At 30.6% G+C, this 20,164-nt stretch overlaps 1 protein-coding gene across 8 annotated transcripts in view; it reads left to right on the top strand.

The window, feature by feature from the left end:
• Positions 1-20,164, top strand: part of Slc4a10 (solute carrier family 4 member 10) — a 319,554-nt gene that overhangs the window by 232,676 nt on the left and 66,714 nt on the right. For 3 of the 8 annotated variants that reach the window (XM_010606837.3, XM_010606840.3, XM_010606842.3), the window contains 4 exons: positions 580-740; positions 9,105-9,293; positions 17,766-17,857; positions 18,785-18,874. In XM_010606837.3, the coding sequence (XP_010605139.1) occupies positions 580-740; positions 9,105-9,293; positions 17,766-17,857; positions 18,785-18,874 (532 nt within the window). The remainder of the gene's footprint in view (positions 1-579; positions 741-9,104; positions 9,294-17,765; positions 17,858-18,784; positions 18,875-20,164) is intronic. The other 5 variants (XM_019204974.2, XM_033756297.1, XM_010606841.3 and 2 more) reach the window with 3 other exon arrangements.

Raw genomic sequence — 20,164 nt, 5'->3', positions numbered from 1 at the left:
AAAAAAAAAAAAAAAAAAAAAATCATTGGCTTTATCTCTTCTGTTCATCTTATTTAAAAATAATGGCAAGTATTTATTAGTATTAATTTCACTCCAAGAAAGCAGTGGTCTCCTAGTGGGCATGACAATACTTTGATTCTTCTATTCTCCATCCTTGGCAGGAACACTGAGCAAAACGGGTCTCATAGATTTAGTTCCTATAAAGTAATGCCATCACTAGCCTTTGTTCAAACAAGCCTTATAAGGATGTTTCCTATGGATGTAGGTCCTAGATTATATTACACTCCTCAAAATCTAATGGGGAAATTACCAAGCACAAAAATACACAGGTCTAAAATCCACCTCTAAATAAAAAGGAATATATTTTCATTTTCATTTTCAATTTCAATTACTATTGTCTTTTCTTAAAGTATTTTCTTGCTTTGGTTTTTTAATTCTACAACAGAATCATGGTGACTGCTGGTTAAACATTTTTTTTAACAATGCTTCTTTGCAGCTAGTCCTTCTGTTATTTTAACTAAGGGTCATTCATCTATAACGTAGCGTGCAATGTGTTGATAAGAATATTTGTTTGTGTAGGTGGTTGAAGTTTGAAGAAGATGTGGAAGACGGAGGGGAAAGGTGGAGCAAGCCATATGTGGCTACTCTTTCACTGCATAGTTTGTTTGAATTGAGAAGTTGCATTCTGAATGGAACTGTGTTGCTGGACATGCACGCTAATACTTTAGAAGAAATCTCAGGTATATATTTTTGCTCCTTAGTCTATTTCATTCTCATGGATTCAGTTGATATTTGTTATTCTCTTTTCTTTATAATTTCATATGTGTTTGAACTTTAAAAAGTAACTTTTTATGATAAGTATATAGAACTATGGGATTTTAAAAGTTATTCTCTCCATCCCTTCATTAAAGAGTCAAGAAGTTGAATTTCAGAGAATTATGATCTAGCTTGCTAATGACAAATGTTGAGTGAGGACTTAGATTTTTCTGACCATCATTCAATAGTCATTGCTTTTCATTATTGTGTTTAAATTATTACCACTGGCAAATTGAAGGTACAAAGTATTTTCAACTAGTGAGTGATTTTCAGGTAAGTGAAAAATTTCAGTAAATAGGAAAAATATTGGTTTGGATTTGACACAGATGACCACTTATTTTAAGTTGAATTAAGACTCTTTCATTCCAAGGAAAGCCAAGGGATGCAGCTGATATGTTTCATACTTTAATATGATTTCTAGGTCCAGAATGAATGATTTATATTTGAATCTTGGAATTTAATTATGGTTATGCAACAAAAGCAATTATATTTATGAAATAAATCATTGATAGAGAAATAGAGCCAAAGGATTCCTATATGTTTTGATGTAGAAGACCAACATATTGTGGTAAAAAATCATATAAATATGCAGAAATTGGTTTTGAAAATATAAATAAAATGATTAATGGAAAATTTGAATAACAATAAATTCTGAGACAGGTTTTAAAAAAATCTTACTTTGGGGAAAAAAGGTACTTGTATAAGGTACTTGTATAGAGGTACTTTGTGAAGCCAAATGACTTAAAGGGGACTTTAATATTTTGATTATATTATAGAGATGAATAAAACCTCAGAACTATGTGTTTCTAAAATCACAAATGAGACAAAAATATGTTTATATTTAATTATCATTAAAAATAATGTGTCTAGTTTAGTCTTCCGAACAGTTCCATGAAGTAGATGTCTGTATTAGTTATCTTCCTATGATGAGCCGAAAAATACCTGACATCCACAATTTAAAGGAGGGAGGTTCATTTTGGTTGAAGGTTTCAGAAGGTTCAGTTCATGGTGAGTTGATTGCAAAGCTGGAAATGCAAGGTGGAAAGATGTAGCAGAGGAAAGAGTGGCCAAAAGGCAGAGAAGAGCCCAAAGGGAGGATCTGGGGATAAGAATTCACCCTTCCACCGTATGTTCCCAGGAATCTACCTCCTTCAACTGGGTCCCACCTTCTCATAGTACTTTCAGCTCTGAACTCATCAGTGGATTAATCCAATGATGAAAGTATTGCTCCCACGATCCAATCACTTTTCAAAAGTCCCACTTATGAATACATGAGCTTTTGGGGGGACATTTTAAATCTAAACAATAGCAGTGTCATTTCCAGTTTGGCTCAGATTCTTAGGACCTCTGACTTCAAATCAATTATTCCTTCTCTTATACTGATATAAAAATACTTAATCATCAGTTCAGTGGTGCTATGCCAGCCTGGCAAGTGCAAGGTCCTGAGTTCAATTCTTGGTACCAAAACACTTAATTATTCCAAAACAATATTTAGGTTTTTTTTCTTCTACATCTGTAAAACATTAGTACTTCAGAACCTGTGCATTAACAAAGTACCAGGTTTAGCATCCTTAAACCTAAACTATTATATCAAGATGACTTAGAAAGTGATGTCTTGAAGTAGATGCTGTCAAAATTTTAATACTTTGATCAATTTGAAGTTATTTATTGTGGTCTTTTATACTCATAAACATACATACACTGACATAAATATGAGAAGAAAAAGAAATACAGAATTGCATCTTTACTCACAAATTAAGGAACCTACTTAAAAGGAAACCACAAAACACCCTAAACCAGGAAAGAAGAACCTCAGTATCCCTAAATTTCATGTACTACCAATAGAGAAGTAACCCTTTGAAATATATGTGTTATGTAAAAGACTACATAAAGTTAGATACACTTTGATATTCAGAAAGAACATAGGTGACAGTGACAATTTGCCTTAAATCACGACTTAAAGAAAATGCTTAATTTAGAAAGTAAGAAATTTCCTAAAATTGAAGGAATAGTAGTAGCTATCCAGCTAAGTTTCTTATTTTTTACATTATAAGGTTTTGTTAAAAGAGGCTGAATATATAATATACATTATAAAATTTGGCTGGTATTTAATAGATATTTTTGTATTTTACTTAGAAATTAAATGATGGCTTTTCATGATACTTTGAAGTTTATGAAATTCTTTATTTTGTACCATTATCTTTTGATACTCTTGATAAAATTATTTAATATTATTATTGCTATCATAAATAAGTAAACATTCAGAAGGTTAAAGATTTTGCCCTGAGGAGTTATTTCTGTTGCTTGACTCGCTGATTGCATTATCTTTGAAAATTCATTGCTCTAAAATAATTTTCTACTGGCTTCATACAACAAAGCTGTCAAATTCCTCAACCTGGCAAAATTAGTCTCAGAGCATACCCTTCATTTCTTAACCAAGTTTGTTAATTTATAATCCTTTCTTTAGGTAGTTATTCCTATCAGGAAACCTCCCAGCAATTGACTAAAGCTCTGACATTAGTTAGTTCAGTTTTATTGTTTAAAATGGTGTTTCTTTGCCATAGCCCTAGTCTTCTTCCTCAAGCTCAGTGTAGATTGTGAAAGTTAGCTGTGTTAAATCTAACTTTTTTTCAAGTAAATTACATTCTTTAAGCCTATTCTTAAAATGAAAGTAGTTCAACTGCAGCTTGATAGCCCAGATAGCTTGTTAGTATTCCTTCTGCTTTTCTAATTAGTCTGTGTCTTTCTAACTCTGAAGTAACCCAACTTAAATGTCCCATTTTTGGTGTAGAGCTCCTTGTAGGATATGTTATTATTGTAGAGCTAACATCACAAATACAATTTAAATACATTTAAATACAATTATAAATATTTATGTTGATTGCTTTTACCTGAAATTCCTTTTCAATAGAGATTTATTCTCACTGGGCAATTGCCATTGGACTCTCTTTAAAATAAGACATTTTCTGCCCCCAATCTCATTAATATTTTCTCCGTGTAGTTTATAACTTCTTTATTGTTTATACTTTCTGATATTTTCGTGTTGTGACAACTGAGCTGCATTACAAAATGTGTAAAAAGTATGCTTTACTTTTTAAGACTTCAAACTTCGCAAAGTATTCTCATATCCACTATTACATTTTATAAACACCGCATAAGACAGGAAGGAAGCTATTTCTCAGATTTAAAAAGTAGATGAACAAAAGACAATATAATAAAGGTGACATTTGCAGGACAGAAATTATGTCATTTGACTGACCTATAATCTTAAATTTTGTTTTGTTGTGTTTTGTGATGAGTTGGACCATAATGATTAACAATAAAAAGTGAAACTTTTTCTTCACCTATTTCTCATTACTTTTCTATATGTTAGGAAGTTATGAATTAGGGACATATGTTCTAGCTTTAACTTTTCAAAAGCTAGAACTAATAGTTTATGTTTAGGGATGCTAAACCTAGTTTTTTTGTGAATGCACAGGCTCTGAAGTACTGTTTTTGCTTGTTTGTTTGTTTGTTTTTGGTACGGGGGATTGAACTCAGGTCCTTGCACCTGTGCAGGCGGCGGAACCACTGGACTAAATCCTAGGCCCTGAAGTACTAATATTTTATATATCTATTGGAAAATACCTAAATATTGTTCTGGAATAATCAAGTATTTTTATATCAAGTGTTCTCATATGTTTTTTGTTTTTTGTTTTTTTTATTGAGTTTATTGGTACATTTAGGGATACAGTACAGTTACATTCATTGTTGGGATCATGTACCTTTACATAGCAAGTCTTGATTCTCATTTTTTTCCCCTTACCTCTGCCCTCCCTTCACCCCCTCCTCCCCTCCCCATCTACAAACACTTTATTTTCATCTTTTCATTCTCTCACATTTTTTTCTTTTCCCTTTTTGTTCTTCCCCTACGTATCACACCTTCCCTACACCTTTAGCTCCTTTCCTCCCATTTCTAAATGTCAGTAATCTTATTAGAATCTTATGCATTGTTGCAGAATATTCACACCAGGGAAACTATTCGGTATTTACACATGTGGGACTTATTTATTTCACTTAGGAGTATATCTTCAATATGTATCCATTTTCCTATGAATGAATCTATTCTCTCGCTCTTTATGGCTGAGTAATATTCCATTTTATAGAAAAACCACAACTTCTTTATCCAGTTTCCAACGGATGGGCAAATAGGTTGTTTCCAAGATTTAGCTATTACAAACTGTGCCGCTATAAACATGGGTGCACATACTTCTCTGTGATATGATTCTTTCAGTTCTCTTGGAAAGATACCCAACAGAGGGATGGCTGGGTCAAATGGAACCTCCAGTCCAAGCTCTTTGAGGTTTTTAACAGACTCATAATTCCTTAAAGAGATTTTGGTAGACTTAGTAGCAGAAAATCCCATTTATATCTGGCAGATCTGCAAAGAATTTCTGTTATAATTAAAGTAGGATTTTCTTTTGGATCAAGTTAATTTAAAATATATCTATTTCCCAGTGTTTCAGAGAACTCAATAAATCTACACTTCATCCTTCAAAATATTACTTAACCTTTTCAAATCCCCAAATCTCTGGATATATTTTCCTATCATGATTTATTCTCATTTGGAATTAATTATATTGGAAATGCTTCCTAATTATATTCATATATATTATAGACAATTTTATGCTCTATGTTAATCTATTTGAAATTCAGCTTTATAAAGATTAAAAATGGAAATATTCTCTTGGCAGAGTGAATACTTTACCCTGATTCTGTCAGTGAGAGGAAGAAGTTAAAATCAAACTAAAGTTAGTACCATGGACAAATTATCAGTCATAGTTCTCAACTTATTAAAATAACTTTTGTTGTTTAAAATATTTCATTGAAGGATAAATTCCCAGTTTGTTCCACTACATATAATCTGCAGACTTGGAGGTACGAAAATAACCATATTTTAAATAATATATTTGTACTATACAATCCTTGGTCTAGAAGCTAAGTATTCTGTACTAGTTTGTGTTTTTAGTACTCACGTTGCTGAGTATTCATGTTTTTGGCAAACAAAAACTAGAATTTAGAAACTCAATATCCCCTACTTATCCCTTATTATATTTTAAAGTTAAGATAATAAGTTTTCAAAGTGTTTACATGAGACTGTTGAAAATGACAGAGCTTCATATAGCATTTTCAAATTATCATGGCTTCTCAGGTATTTATGTCATCAAGATGGATTGATTATGATAAAATAACTACCTGATCAAGATGAAAAATAATGTTTGTTTTTAAAGGCCCTTTCTTACAAATGCTGCTAGTTTTTCTAGAGCCTATTTAACATTAGAACAGTATGACCTATTTATCCTTTTCTTCTTGGTTCTTATCAAGATCCTGGCATGTACTTTGGCAGCCTAGCTCTATTATTTAGACATCATAGCCTGCTATTATAGGACTTGACTGTGGGCCTAAAGCCATTATGGCCCATTATCCTTTCTTACTTTTCAAGTTAGTACTGATACTTATTATAGTGGTGAACAAAACAATGTAAGTGATTACTGAATCAGATTCTTTTTAGTACTTAAATCTCACTCCAGTATAAGCTATATTCTTAAACAAGATTAACTTTTCCATTTAATTAATATACTACTTGATGCAGTTATACTTTAGAGGAGCTGTCTGTGTGTCTTTGTGTGACTAGTGAAGAGATGAACCTTTTTTTTTATAATTTACTTTTAATCGTGTAGCTGTTTGAAATTAAGACCTCATGTCTGAGAAACAGTGAAGCTATAAATGTATGTATTCTCATAGTGTTCAAGCCTGGAAAGATTGTAGTTAGTAGAAATTAAAATTTATAAACATGTATATGGTTTATAATATGATTATTTTTACCCTGATCAGAATGCCAAGCTGGGACTCATATTATGGCTAATGGTTGAAACTGCCTTATAATGATGACAAAGTAGAGTTTCAATAAACTACTTTAAACATCTTCTATGAGGTATATAATGCATATTTTACACACATTTTTCTCTTTCATCTTAACAGGTTTAAAGTAACATATGTTGACAATTTATCAATTCCTTTATTTCAGATTAATTCAATAGCATAACTACTGATTCTCAAAAGAACTGCAGAGATTTAAATATTATTATATTATATTATAATATATATTTTCAGAATTGAAAGATATCTTTGAGATAATTATGGTAGCCAACTTCCAGATATTCCATATATATAGATATCTATATCTATATCTATATGTATTCCATATATATATTATGGCTGATATGATATATATTATAATACTTATAGCTAATATTATATATATTATGGCTGACTCGCAAATACTAATTTTTACTTCTCATTGTCAACAGAAGAGTGAAGAGCATGCTACACTCTGTACGCCAAATATGGCTTGTTGCCTGGTTTTGTAAGGCCATTGGTGCTTATATTTTACATGATTGAAAAATTTTTTAAAAGGGAAATAAACTATTTGTATTGTGAACATTATAAAAAAATCAAGTTACAGTGTCTATACAGAACTTTTACTGTAGCACAACCGTGCTAATTTGTGTATATATCATCTGGCTATTTTTGTTCTACAAAAGCGGAATTAAATAGTTGTGACAGAATTATATGGTCTACAAAGGCTAAAATATTTATTATCTTGATCATTACAGAAAAAGCTTGTTTACCTGTGGTTTAGAGAATTAACTACAGAGTGAAGGGTGGCTCTTGATTAGTCCACTAATTATTCAAATCCCTTCCCCATTATCAGTGATTGGTTAAAAAAGAGCAGGGTTAAGTCAGACTTAGAATTTTTCCTGGCTAAGAAACAAAGAATATTTCTTACAAAAAGCTAAACTTCCAGATTAGAGGAAGCAGAAATTAGATGTAATCTAAGTTTTTGGTGGATATGAGTAAGGACATTTATTTCCTTTTGCCTGCTGTCCTTTAGGAAAATCAGTTTGAGGTTAAAGCTTGCTCATAGAAGAAGAGGCAGCAGACAGAGAAATGAAAATAGAGCCAGTCTAACTCTAGTCTTTCTGTTGTGTAAACCAACGAAATTAATAACTTTAATTAGCTTGATTTGCATTTTAATTGATAAGCCCAACTTTATTTGATATTCTCTTAAAAATTACAAGTGTACTAACATCACCACAAATTTCATACAGGGATCCATAATTTAGTCAATGGAAAATACAAAGAAAATTATGAACTTAGAAATGTTTACCAAAGACAAATTCCAGTCCATGAATCAGAATCCTAGTGCTATGACTTCTAGCAAAGAAATATGAGGTAGACATTATTATTTCTACCTTATAAGAAAAGAGACTGAGAAACTGTGTGATCACATAGCTATAATATGGTAGAGTGAGTGACCCATATTTTTCTCTCTAATCTCTTTCCCTTTTATACCGAGACAAAACACAGTTTGTAAGGGAAAATTCTGCTAATTAAAAAACCTTCAGTGTACTCAAAATGGCAGGGGAAAACAGTTTATTGTGATCTGCTTTACATAAAGAATGCATCAAAAGTCAATTAATTGACATTTTATCATATAAACCCTGAAGTTTATTGAGGTAATATTTATATTAATAAGAAACTTAAAATGCCTTTACCTATCTACTTATTTTACTTGTATTTCTGATGCTATGTATGGTAATAAATAAATAAAGGCTTAGTTAAAGCCTTCTGAAATCTTGCCTTGTCTTTCATGTTTTGCAATAAAACCTTTAAGTAACCACATTTTCAAAGAAAACTTTAACAAAGTTTATCAGTATGAGAGCTGTTTATTCTCCAAGTACAGATAACTAGGTAGTTGCCTAGTCCTCCTTGCATTGGACTCTCACTTATGGACCACTGCTCACTTAAAGAGAAAACAAGCAAATTATTTTCTACTAGAAAATGGGATAAAATCTTATTGAAATAAATATAAAGCCCTTTTCTAGGTTCCCAAATGTTAATTATTCTTATACTACTCCTATAAATTCTTTTGCATCAATGTGGAGAACATAACTTCTTTTCTCAATACAACTATGTCCATTTGAAAAACTAATCTGTAAGAATTATATATTTAAAATTCATTAATTGGTTCATGGTGAAAGTTTATATGATTTCTTGTGAAAATTTTCTATAAAGGAAAATAAATTTCTGTGTTTTAACATTACACTTACAGATTTTTAGAGGAGTCCTTCCTATTTAAGATGAACAATATTATTCAGGGTCTGCGTTTTTGGACTCAGCAGTTCTCTGTTGATTACATGTATGACAGGAGATTATGTTTGTATTCTTTTGCCTTCCCTCTTCAGATATGGTCCTTGACCAACAAGTGAGCTCAGGTCAGCTGAATGAAGATGTACGTCACAGGGTCCACGAGGCACTGATGAAACAGCATCACCATCAGAATCAGAAGAAACTCACCAACCGGATTCCCATTGTTCGATCATTTGCTGATATTGGCAAGAAACAATCGGAACCAAATTCGATGGATAAAAATGGTAAGTATTTCTTTATTGTGTTCTTCATAATAATATAGGTCTCTGAAACATCAAAGTACTTGTAAATCTTTAACATATTTTACTTGAAAATGATTTATGAAATTTATATTGTATAATTGTTTATTTTCCTATGTATATGCTATACATGTAGTCTTATTATTGAGAATTGAATTGTAGAAGTTTTAACAAAGATTTTAAGATTCTTGAAAGGTTCATGAAAGAAAGCAAAGAAAACATATTTAATAAGAACTTAGAGGTTCAACTGCAGTAAACATAGATGAAGCATTTTTGAAGATCCTAATGTCTGCATAGCTTGAGAAAGCAATATAGTTCTTTGAATTATGCTATAGGTGATCCTTTAGTTAAGGCAACATGAACACCATTTAGTGTTTGTGAGAAAAGACACAGGCTTTCTGCTGCTCATTGCCAGCAAATTCCATTAGGGATAATGATTGGAAAGACCACTGGCACCTTGCATACGACTCTTCATAATGGGAAGCCTGATTGCAGTGCATGAGCACATTACTATTTACAGCGCAGCATCTTCAGTGTCCAAGGAGCCCCTTCACTTGCCCTCTCCACATGCTAACATAGATAAGTACAGTTACTTCCCAGAAATCATGGCAGGCCGTTTTATTCTTCCTATAGCCTTTGTTCCCTTTTGCATCCATTTAACCTTTCATCATTTATATAAGGAAGTTGATTAGTAATCTCCTGTTAGCCATATTTTTTTCTTAGTCTCATGACAGGAAACGAAATTACTATGAAAATAATATAAATTTGTTAATCTTCCATCAGCTATGGAAGTTTTGCATTTTTAAAAGATGAAAATAAATGTCTTTTCAAATATTTTACTAAAAAGACTGGTCTCCACAGAATGGACAAAGCACATGTATTGAAAGCATGGAGTATCTTAACGAGGTTTTGTTTGTTATTCAAAGGCCTCAGAGATGCCTAAATGTATGAAAATGAGTTTTTTCTAGACTTTGCTTTGTATGGCAATTTTCACCAGTTTTCATACTACTGGATTAAAGATATATATATATAAAGAAATATAAAAAAGATACTTTAAGGTGTAGATGCAATTTTCTTTCAGAATAAGGACTAGTCTTAAATGGCAAAATTATACTTTAAATATTTATTTTAAGACCTTTCAATGACTGAATGTGAATTTTATTGTTAAATAGAGCATCTATGATTATACACACATATAATAACATAATGTATTTTGTGCTATACATCAACTTGTATTTATAGATTCCACTGAATGTACAACTTGTTTTTTTTTCAGCTTTAATTGAGTTTATTGGTACATTTTAGGGATACAGTACAGTTACATTCATTGTACAACTTGTTTTGAGTCAAATCATATATTTGAAATATATTCATATTTTAAATTTGGTTTAAATCATGTGATTCACCTTAATGAGAAAATGAGACTTACAATTTGAGAGATGAAAACTTTAGTGGTTTTTTACTGATTTTACAATGCTAGTATTTATTTGGGTTGACACTGTTAAGAAAATTGACTCAGAGATTTACTAATTTTGAGTATGGGCCTGTTCTACATGATTCTGAAAAGCTTAACAAAATATATCCATGAACCAACTTTCCAAGAATTCAAGTACAGCTTGGAAAGATACTTATACTTTTATTTCATTGCTTTTACTGGAAAATAAAAATATATTTCTATCAGGAAGACATGGTTTTTCTTTAAAAAGGCAATAATTTTGAACTTTGAATTAGCTGTACTCCATATTTCAAATTTTCTTGTAAATAATATTTACTATAGAAAACTTTCATTGCATTTTTCTTTTTTTGAGGGAGGAGTGTATAGAATTTACTGGATCAACACTTTGTTGTAATATCATGCAGATCTAGATTTACTGTTACTACTTTAAATTTCTGTTAAAACTGGAAGAGATGATAGAATTATAGCGGTGAATCACAAGTCTACATATAGATACATACGGATACAAGGTTTTCTGAGAGCTTATTTTTTGTCTTATTCAGGAAATAGCTTAGTTTTTCCAAAAACTAGGATCTGAGTGATTCTGATACCATCTGTACAATCAGCCTTTATCTGAACACATACAACTCTTTTCAGGGCATACGTTAGGGTAATAAAAACTTGGAAACACTTATAATAAGATTCATATATCCAATTAAGTATTGTTGTAGAGTATGCTGTCAGAATTGGTTTTCTAAGCCTAGGCTTATAACACCTCCTTATGACTCTGTTTTGCTTCCTCACACACTTTACATAATTATGTGTGTTGAGAATTCTGAAAATATGTATAGACTTCACCAATTTAGAAATAAATCTCCTACCCAGCAGTGTAAAAAAGTGTGAAAGACCTTTACTACTAAGGTTCTCAATCTACTTATGAACTCTAAAAACTGCCAAACTCTAGATAAACAAACAAATTGAAATTCATAGCCACAAATACAGATTTGACATTCTGTTTCAAAACATGCAATAGAGATTTAAATTTTTTTGGTGCAGTGATACAGAGAGACTCAAAGCTAATTTTAAACTCCCAAAAGAGTAAAAATAATAGTCTTCTTATTTAAAAAACTCCCAGTAAAATATTTTATGAAAAAGATTGACTTTTTCTTTTAAGATTATAGAATAGGAATTAAAGTGAGAATTTTCTAGAAACTTGACAACAAAATATTTTCTTTTTCAAAGCACAGAGGTAGATACAAGTTATTTTCTCTTGTTTGAAGTGCTTTTGCTTTAGTGGCAGAACAATTGAAATACCCTTAAAACTTAGCTGATACTTGCATAAAGAAGTCTAAGAGTCATTTAGAACAAGCCTTTTAATTTCCTTGATTGTTTTCTGAGCATGCTACTTTGATAGTATTCCCAAGGGTTAAATATTCAGACACTGTACAAGTATTTATAATATGAATCTTTCTTGATTTATGAATTAGGCTAACAAGATAATGTATTTCCTCATTTCTCTCCTCCCCAAGACCACATTATTTTCATACCTTTTTTTAGTAATTTTTGATAATTTGTTAATATGATCTCCAAATACACTGGTTTACTATTTTGTATAAGTCTTACTTGATATTCTTCATATTCTATTCAAGACTAAAATGCAGAATACTATGGATTCACCATGCATTTTTAATGTCACCATGCTGTGTTTAACTTTCACTTTTCATTAAGCATCAAAACTGTGAGAATTAAATGCCTGATTCTGATGTTTCAATTAAAAGTGACAGTTCTATTTGGCAAAACAATGGCAAAAATAATATCTAGTTTGACATTAGTACCCTGAAAAGGGTAAGAATATTAAGAATATTCAAATAGTTCCTTGAAATTAGAAAGATTTTCTAAAAACAAGACTTGTGTTCTGTGATCTAGGAAGTAAAATAAATTTCTATTTATCATTTAAATTATACATTCACATACTGAGGCATCTGGATTATCTATATATTATAAAATATTATTACTCTGTTTAAAGTTATTTTTGAAAATAATTTGGGACTCAATTTCCTTAGGTACAAGGTATTGTCATTCCATCATGTCCTTTGCTAATAATATATAATTGTTCCTTTTTCTTCACATATCTATTCTTCCTCCTATTCAGAAGAGTTGCCATTTATACTTTTCATTTATAATCTCAAAAGAGTTATGGAGTAAAAAGACTAATTTATTCTGCTGTGCCACTGATGAACTGGAGAACATTTTGATTTGGAAGAATTGCATATGTGTTGACTCTTTAGATCTTGGTAGAGTTCATCCCTTAAAATAATGTATACATATGTATTGTGAATGATGTTTATTTATGCTTTTGGAACCACATATAATCCTTATAATGCCTTATAATCACTGCTTTTTGTTTCCAGATGCATGATATCTTTATGTGCTTAGATATTTATGCTTTTTTGTTTTTTAAATATTATAATCTCATAAGTAAGATATTCAGGGTTTAACATTTATCTTTAATATTATTCTACCTTCAAACACAAAGATAAAGCTAGTATAATAATTCTAGTATTGCTTGAGAGAAAGTTTTCATGTAGATGAAAGAAGTAAGCATTGTTAAATGAAGATTATTTTCCACTGTTCTCCCCCCTCCAAAAAATCAGGATGACATTGTTGAAATTAATTCATTAATTAATGAATCTGTTCAGAAGCTATATTGTTTATGAGTTTTGGAATATCAAGACTGCATCTTCACAATCAATATATTTCTAAGATGACGTGTTTAAATTTGTTACTTCTTATATTACATTAATTATTTCCAGGCATACTAATTTTTTCCAAGTTTAATTATGTGCATGCTTTTCATGTTTTTGAAATATAGCTCACCTAATCAGCATTTTCTAAGTATTTAGCCTTTCTTTCTCCATGTTTTCTATTCCCATGAATAAATGTATTTTTACACATGTATGTAACTTTGTCATTCATCTTTATATTTCTTTATTTTGCTCTGTCTTGTGTCTGTCTCTAACAGGCTCATCTCATCTCTGTTCCTCCCTCATCTCCTACCCTTTGGGTCTCTAAATGCGTTGAAGGTTTCGAGGTAGTGTAAACCAGCTTGGTCTGTAGGTTAATAGTAATGTTCCTCCATGTCTTCATCCCAGTTTCCTTCTTGTACACAGGATTTACAGTGGACTAAGCAATAACAAATAATGCTGTTCTTAAGTGATATATTATTCTCTTGATTTGAATTTGGCCAAATAGAAATTTAAAAGCTGCTATTTTACAATACTTACATTTACTTAAAAAGATAACTATATGTAAAGACTTACATGAATTAATATAATAAAAATTAATATAGCATTTCTTGAGAATGTATTTATAGATATGTTTTTATATAAGGTATTTTAATGATACTGATATGGAAAAGTCATGAAATAGTACTTCTGTTATAATCTCGTATTTCTCCACTTCAACTTTATCATGAAAGAAATGTCTATGCCAGTCTAGTATTAGACTTAGTGAAAAATTTACGGTATGATAAGTAGAAGTTGGGCTCACATTCTCTAATTAGTAATCATTTGAATTATAGAATCTCAATTTTTTCCACTGCTTGCCCCACATCTTTATAATTTGTCTGTAAAAGATACATGAACTATAATAATTTTGTATATTATTCCTACAATGAAGTCCAAAGGAAAAGATCAATTCATAACTGAAAGAAAATTAATCAGATGGTCATACAAATATTACATAATATACACTTCTATTGATAAGATATAAAACAAACACTAGAATTGTGGATTAAAATGAACTCTAAATTAGATAAATACTAAAATATACATGTCTTATAAATAGAGAAGGAGATGGAATTAGGTTTATCAAATGTTTACATTTAAATAGTTGCATTTAGTAGTTAGTATTAGTGATTTCCAATTTTCATCAATTTTTAATAATTTACCATGAATTCAATGAAGTTATCAAGTTAGTAAACATCTTAACAGTCATGTTTATTATCCAAAATTATCTATATTTTATAGTAAAAAAGTAAGTAAGCATTGCAATGATATTCACTTATAGGGAATATTCATATGGGTAGTTATTACTGGACAAATATAAAAATAGATTGTAACGTTTGTGAGCATTGTGACACAGAAAAGTTATTACAATCAGAATTCATAAAGCACCTATACATATGTGACTTCCATTCATTTATTTATTTATTTGGTAGCTGGGATAGAATTCGGGTCCTTGCACTTGCAAGGCATGGGCCAGAACCTCTGAATTAAAACCCTGGCATGACTTCTAATTTTTAATTTCATACTGTTTTTTTCCTAGAAGGGAAAATTTGTAGTAACTCCTTTAAGAAACTGAAGGGAAAATCCTACACCTGAAAACAATCATTTGACATCAGCAAGAAAATTAGAATGTCTTTTCAAACCTAAATTTATCATTATTTTATGTATTAATATTTGAGTTCATGATTGTCATTAAACATATACATTTAATGTGTACCATTTCATTTTAACAAATTAATATATATATTTGAAGATACAATACCAAGATTTGAAATGTCTTTAAACTTTTTTTTTGGTGGGGGGCAAGGATCAAACACAGGACCTTGCTCTTGCAAGGCAGGCCTGGTCCCACTGAGCTAAATACCTAGCCCAAAATGTCTTTAAGCTTTGTAGGACTTTATTTGATAAATATATTTACCTAATTGTACAAAATATAAAAGATACAAAATTTGTGAGTTTTATTATTATATAGACTCATAACTTTTTCTGCTTTTTTCTTGCATTAGCATACATTTAAGTACATACCTAGAATCTACAGGTAGCAAGGAATTTACTATTATCTAATATGTTTCCTGCCTAAATACTCTTAAGTAGGTCATTGTCAGTATCACTTAAAATGTTGAAGAGAAATTGTTCCTAAATTGCTTCCTGATTATCAACTTTATAAAATAATATTTTGTTATTTAAAAAATTATCTTAGAATAAGAATAGCATAGAACAGTGAATCTCAAAATACATTATTATATGTACTATTAATGCATATTTAAAATTATTTGCAAAAGGAAATATATGTTAATGTTTCAAACATATTGATTGAACTGGTAGCAATTTATGAAATGTGCTACCTATATGAGTGAAAACAAAAAATATTCAATTCAAAACTCAAGTTTCAATATATTTTCCCTCCAGTTCAATCTCTTCCAATTTGCTGATTTTGTACTGAGTTGGTTAATCTTCATTTGTAGGTGTTTTCTTAAAGAATTAAATAATTACTTTTCCATGAAGTAATATACCAAATGCCCATGAAGTAATATACCAAATGCAATAAATTATTGTAAGAAAGCAGATACATGTTTATTTAATTTTCCCATGACTTGTATTTCATCACTCAATTTTATAGAACATTCAATAAATTTAGTCTTAAATATATCTAATGTTGTAACTCATGAAAATACAGAGAAATGATGTGAAACTGGTGATTGAAGACATCTGTTAGTAGCACAAATGCATTATGTAAAAGGTTTTTTAAAATTACAGTTATATTTTGAGAATGGTAAATTGAATGGCTGCTAATGAACAGTTCACAGTCATAGCTGCACATTGCAGTTAGAAATGGGAGAATGAAAATGATTTATGTGGTTTGTTTGACATTTCTCTGAAATTAAAAAAATTCCCCTATGAGGTAAATTTGCTTTGAAAAGTCATTTTATTTTTATCTTCATCAAATGTATCATTTTATTTTTTAAATGAAAGCAAAGCTGTATCTATTTCTAGAAGAATATTAAGCCTATTACCTTCCTATGACACTTTGAAACCAAGAACATGATCCCTGTCTAAGAGGCTTAATAGTTCAAAAAGCAAAACTTTAGTAATATTTGAAATTAAGTAATTAGTGCTTTTAGTTGTACTTAGTGATTTCTAGGTAAAAGAGAATAACTGATCTTTCAGGAGAGAATTTAAAAAAAATAGGTTTTTATAATGGCCGTAGAAGTTTTAAAAAGTTCTTCAGTAACTGGGGAAGGTGATAATAAAGGAGAACTTGGATAAAAATTGAAATTTAAGCAGGTGGAGAGAGAAGAGCTAGGCAGAATGTGTTTGATTTCTAAAGCTGATGAGAGTAAGAACAGTATTTTGCAGTCACTGAAGTAAGATCATAAATATGGTCAAAGCTTCAAAGTTGAGTTGTCATTCATTCTACAGCAAAAGTAGCAAATCAAGACAGTGAAAGGTTAGGGAAGAAAGACAAATGTGGGAGTAAGTAGATCTGGTTAATTTTCTCATTTAATGGCTAACTTCATACAGGTTTTAGATGACTTGTTACCACATGAGTATTTCATAGTTAGTGAATGATGGAATCTCACCATATCTAGCTGTTGTCACTTTCCCAGTTCTATTACCACTTAATAACATCTTCCTTATAATCAAGAATAAAACTGTGAAATAATGTTTGGGTTTGTGTAAACGGAAAACTAAAACACTTCAAATTTATCTTTTCTCATATAGAAGACCAGAATCAATGTGCTTATTTAATTGAATAGTCACAGACATAAAAATCATAATTTTAGAGGTAATAGAATTTAAAACTATATGAGATAGTTTCAGTTATTCATATTTTATGTTTTACACCTTAAATTCTTCAGTCTGAGTTTAAATCTTAATAGATCTTTATCTTTTTATATGTACCATTTGTTTTGGTTGTTACTTAGAAATCATTGATGTTATAAAATTATGATTAGATTTAGATATTTTAAAACATTTTTTTCCTTGGGGAGAATGATCTTTAAAATTTTAAGCCAAAAATTTCTTTAAATTTTCTTGACTGTTTTCTCCCATTTCTATCTGTTACTGATAGTAAGAACTTTTGTATTGATATAGATCTATTTATTTTGACCCTTCATGCTTATCTCATAAAGCATTAAGAAACATATCAGTGTAGTTTAATTGAAGTTCTTATTTCACCCAATACGTCTAGAACCATGGAAGTAACTGTGTTCTGTAATAACAATTTTTTTTTAGCAGGTCAGGTTATTTCTCCTCAGTCTGCTCCAGCCTGTATTGAAAATAAAAACGATGTTAGCAGAGAAAACAGTACTGTTGACTTTAGCAAGGTAAGCTTTCTTCTTTCTCCCATCTAAGTAAGCTGCTAAATTGCTGCTAGAAGTTGCTATCTATTTTAAGAGGTGTTGACACATTTTTTGCATGTACTATTTTTTGTTTCTTGCTCAAAGCTTGAAGTTTTTATAGATAATGTTAGCATTAAATCCACATGCAATGTTTTGCTTATTCACAAAACTGAATATGTTAGTATTATGAAGAATCTTCAGGATTCAGCCACTTGGTACAATATATTTCTTCCATTAAAATGAATAACTGGACTTCCCAGGGCATTTAATAGAAGTTTAATCTATTGTTTAAAATTTTTGCTACCTTTTTTGCTATCTTTTTTTTTCCAAAATCATTTTTCCTTTGTGTAAATCCAAATAATATAAAGCTTTATTTTTATTGTATTTCAGAGAAATGCTTTACTGTCAGGAAATCCTAGGACATAATAAAATCAAGTTGAATCAGGAAGGATTTAGATATAATCATTTACTTGAGTGTATCTAAGAAAATAATATGTCAATGAACACATGGGATTTTAAAGCAAATTCCTGAAATACTCTGTTCCATTGTAAATTATCAAAACTAAGAGTTGAATAGAAAGACAAGTTTTAATATTGGCTCAAAATAAGGAGGGTGAGCATTCTCTTTATCTGAGTGGCTGAAACAGTAGTAATTTTGGTAAAACTTTAGGGCTGGCACTGATTTTTATAGTGGGAGGAGGTGGGAATGGGAGGCAGCAATAGAGGAAGTAGCCTGAATCAAGGTTCTCAAAAGACTTTTTAGTAATTAGATCCTTGGACCTGTTTCAGAATCCCTGTAACAATGCCTAAATGATCTAGGTCTAGTTATGTGCATGCTCTCTCCCTCCGGTGCCTGGTGGAGTCTCCTGGGAGCATGGTGTACCAGCTTAAGCCTGTTAATTATGCGTGCAGGGACTGGGAGGCCAACAAAAGGGGCATACTAGTCCATGTGGGATGAAACAAAGGCATGAAAAAGGACCTTCACACCAGCAAGAGAGAGAGGTGAGGGCATCCTCGGGCTGTGTTTCTACAGTGGTTCAAAGCTCATTTCACTGTATGGAGGCGTGTGATTCCAATATTAAACCAGCTAAGTGTATTCCTTCTGCCACTCTAAAAATTTATCTTTTAAAGCATCGCATCTTCATTCATCTTCAAGTTGGACTAAAATTATCACAAATTGCCATACATTTAATTTTTGATATCCTTTATTTGAAATAATATGTTAAAAGCAGTGGCTTAAAAGTTGATTATTTATTTATGCAAGCATTAACAGTATAACAAGGGCATATTTAACATTCTTAAAAATAGCGATTAAGAACCTCACAGCTCATCCTTTAAAATAAATTACCCTTAGCTTTTTAAAATAACATAACCCTTATTCTGAATTTTGTATCTCTGTATCATTTCATTTTTTTGTTTGTGTGACCTATTTTTGCAGCCTTCCAAAGTGTTTCATCACATATGAAAGAAAATGAAGATTGTCAGTTGAAGACAGTAGTTTCATTTCCAGGTCCCTGAACAATCAGAATTATAAAAGAGTGAAAAATAGCTTTTCTTACCTTTAATCTATTTCCACATTTTATCTTTGCATTTCCATTCACTGGCCCACTTAATAGAGAAGTTAAATTTCTGTTGCCTTGCTCCTACTGGCAGCCACCTCTATTTCTGTCTCTTGTCTATGGAATGGCATATTGGAGAGAACGAGAATTCTGACTCTAGCATTTATAAACTATCTCATAGGGGAGAAGTTCTCTAAACTTTGTCCATTTCATTTGTAAAATATTAATAATAATAATAATAATAATTAGTAATAATAATACCTATTTGTGATTCTCTTGTGAAGATTTAATGACACATTACAGAGAGAGAACCTGGAGGGGAGCTGGGCGCATACTAGAAGCTGTTATTATCATTAATATTAGTGGATACAGTAGTGTCAAAATAAGTACCAGACCAGAATTTAATGTTTTGGATCCTACTGGATCTTTAGTATCTCAAGTAGTATTTATGGTGAATTTGTCTAATGAATCCTATAAGATTCAAAATAATTTAAACCTTCAATTTTGGAGTTTAAAAACAAATAAACAAAAAGAAAACAAATAACAATTTTGGCTTTGTAACCTAGGAGGGCAGAGAAACAGAGATTGGAAAAAACAGTTATGATTTATCACTACTGAAAGAATGTTTTTGCCAGATTCTGCAAGTTCATGAGTTAAGTTTTTTAGCCTAATGATTTCAGATTGGTAGTGAATTTATGAAGCTTTTTTTTTTTTTTTTTTTTTTTTTTTTTTT

The sequence above is a fragment of the Fukomys damarensis genome, unplaced genomic scaffold (assembly GCF_012274545.1).
Source record: "Fukomys damarensis isolate Sample0158 unplaced genomic scaffold, DMR_v1.0_HiC HiC_scaffold_26, whole genome shotgun sequence".
Taxonomy (NCBI): Eukaryota; Metazoa; Chordata; class Mammalia; order Rodentia; family Bathyergidae; genus Fukomys; species Fukomys damarensis.
Note: the sequence above shows the minus strand (reverse complement) of the source record. Positions and strands in the feature narration are given on the sequence as shown.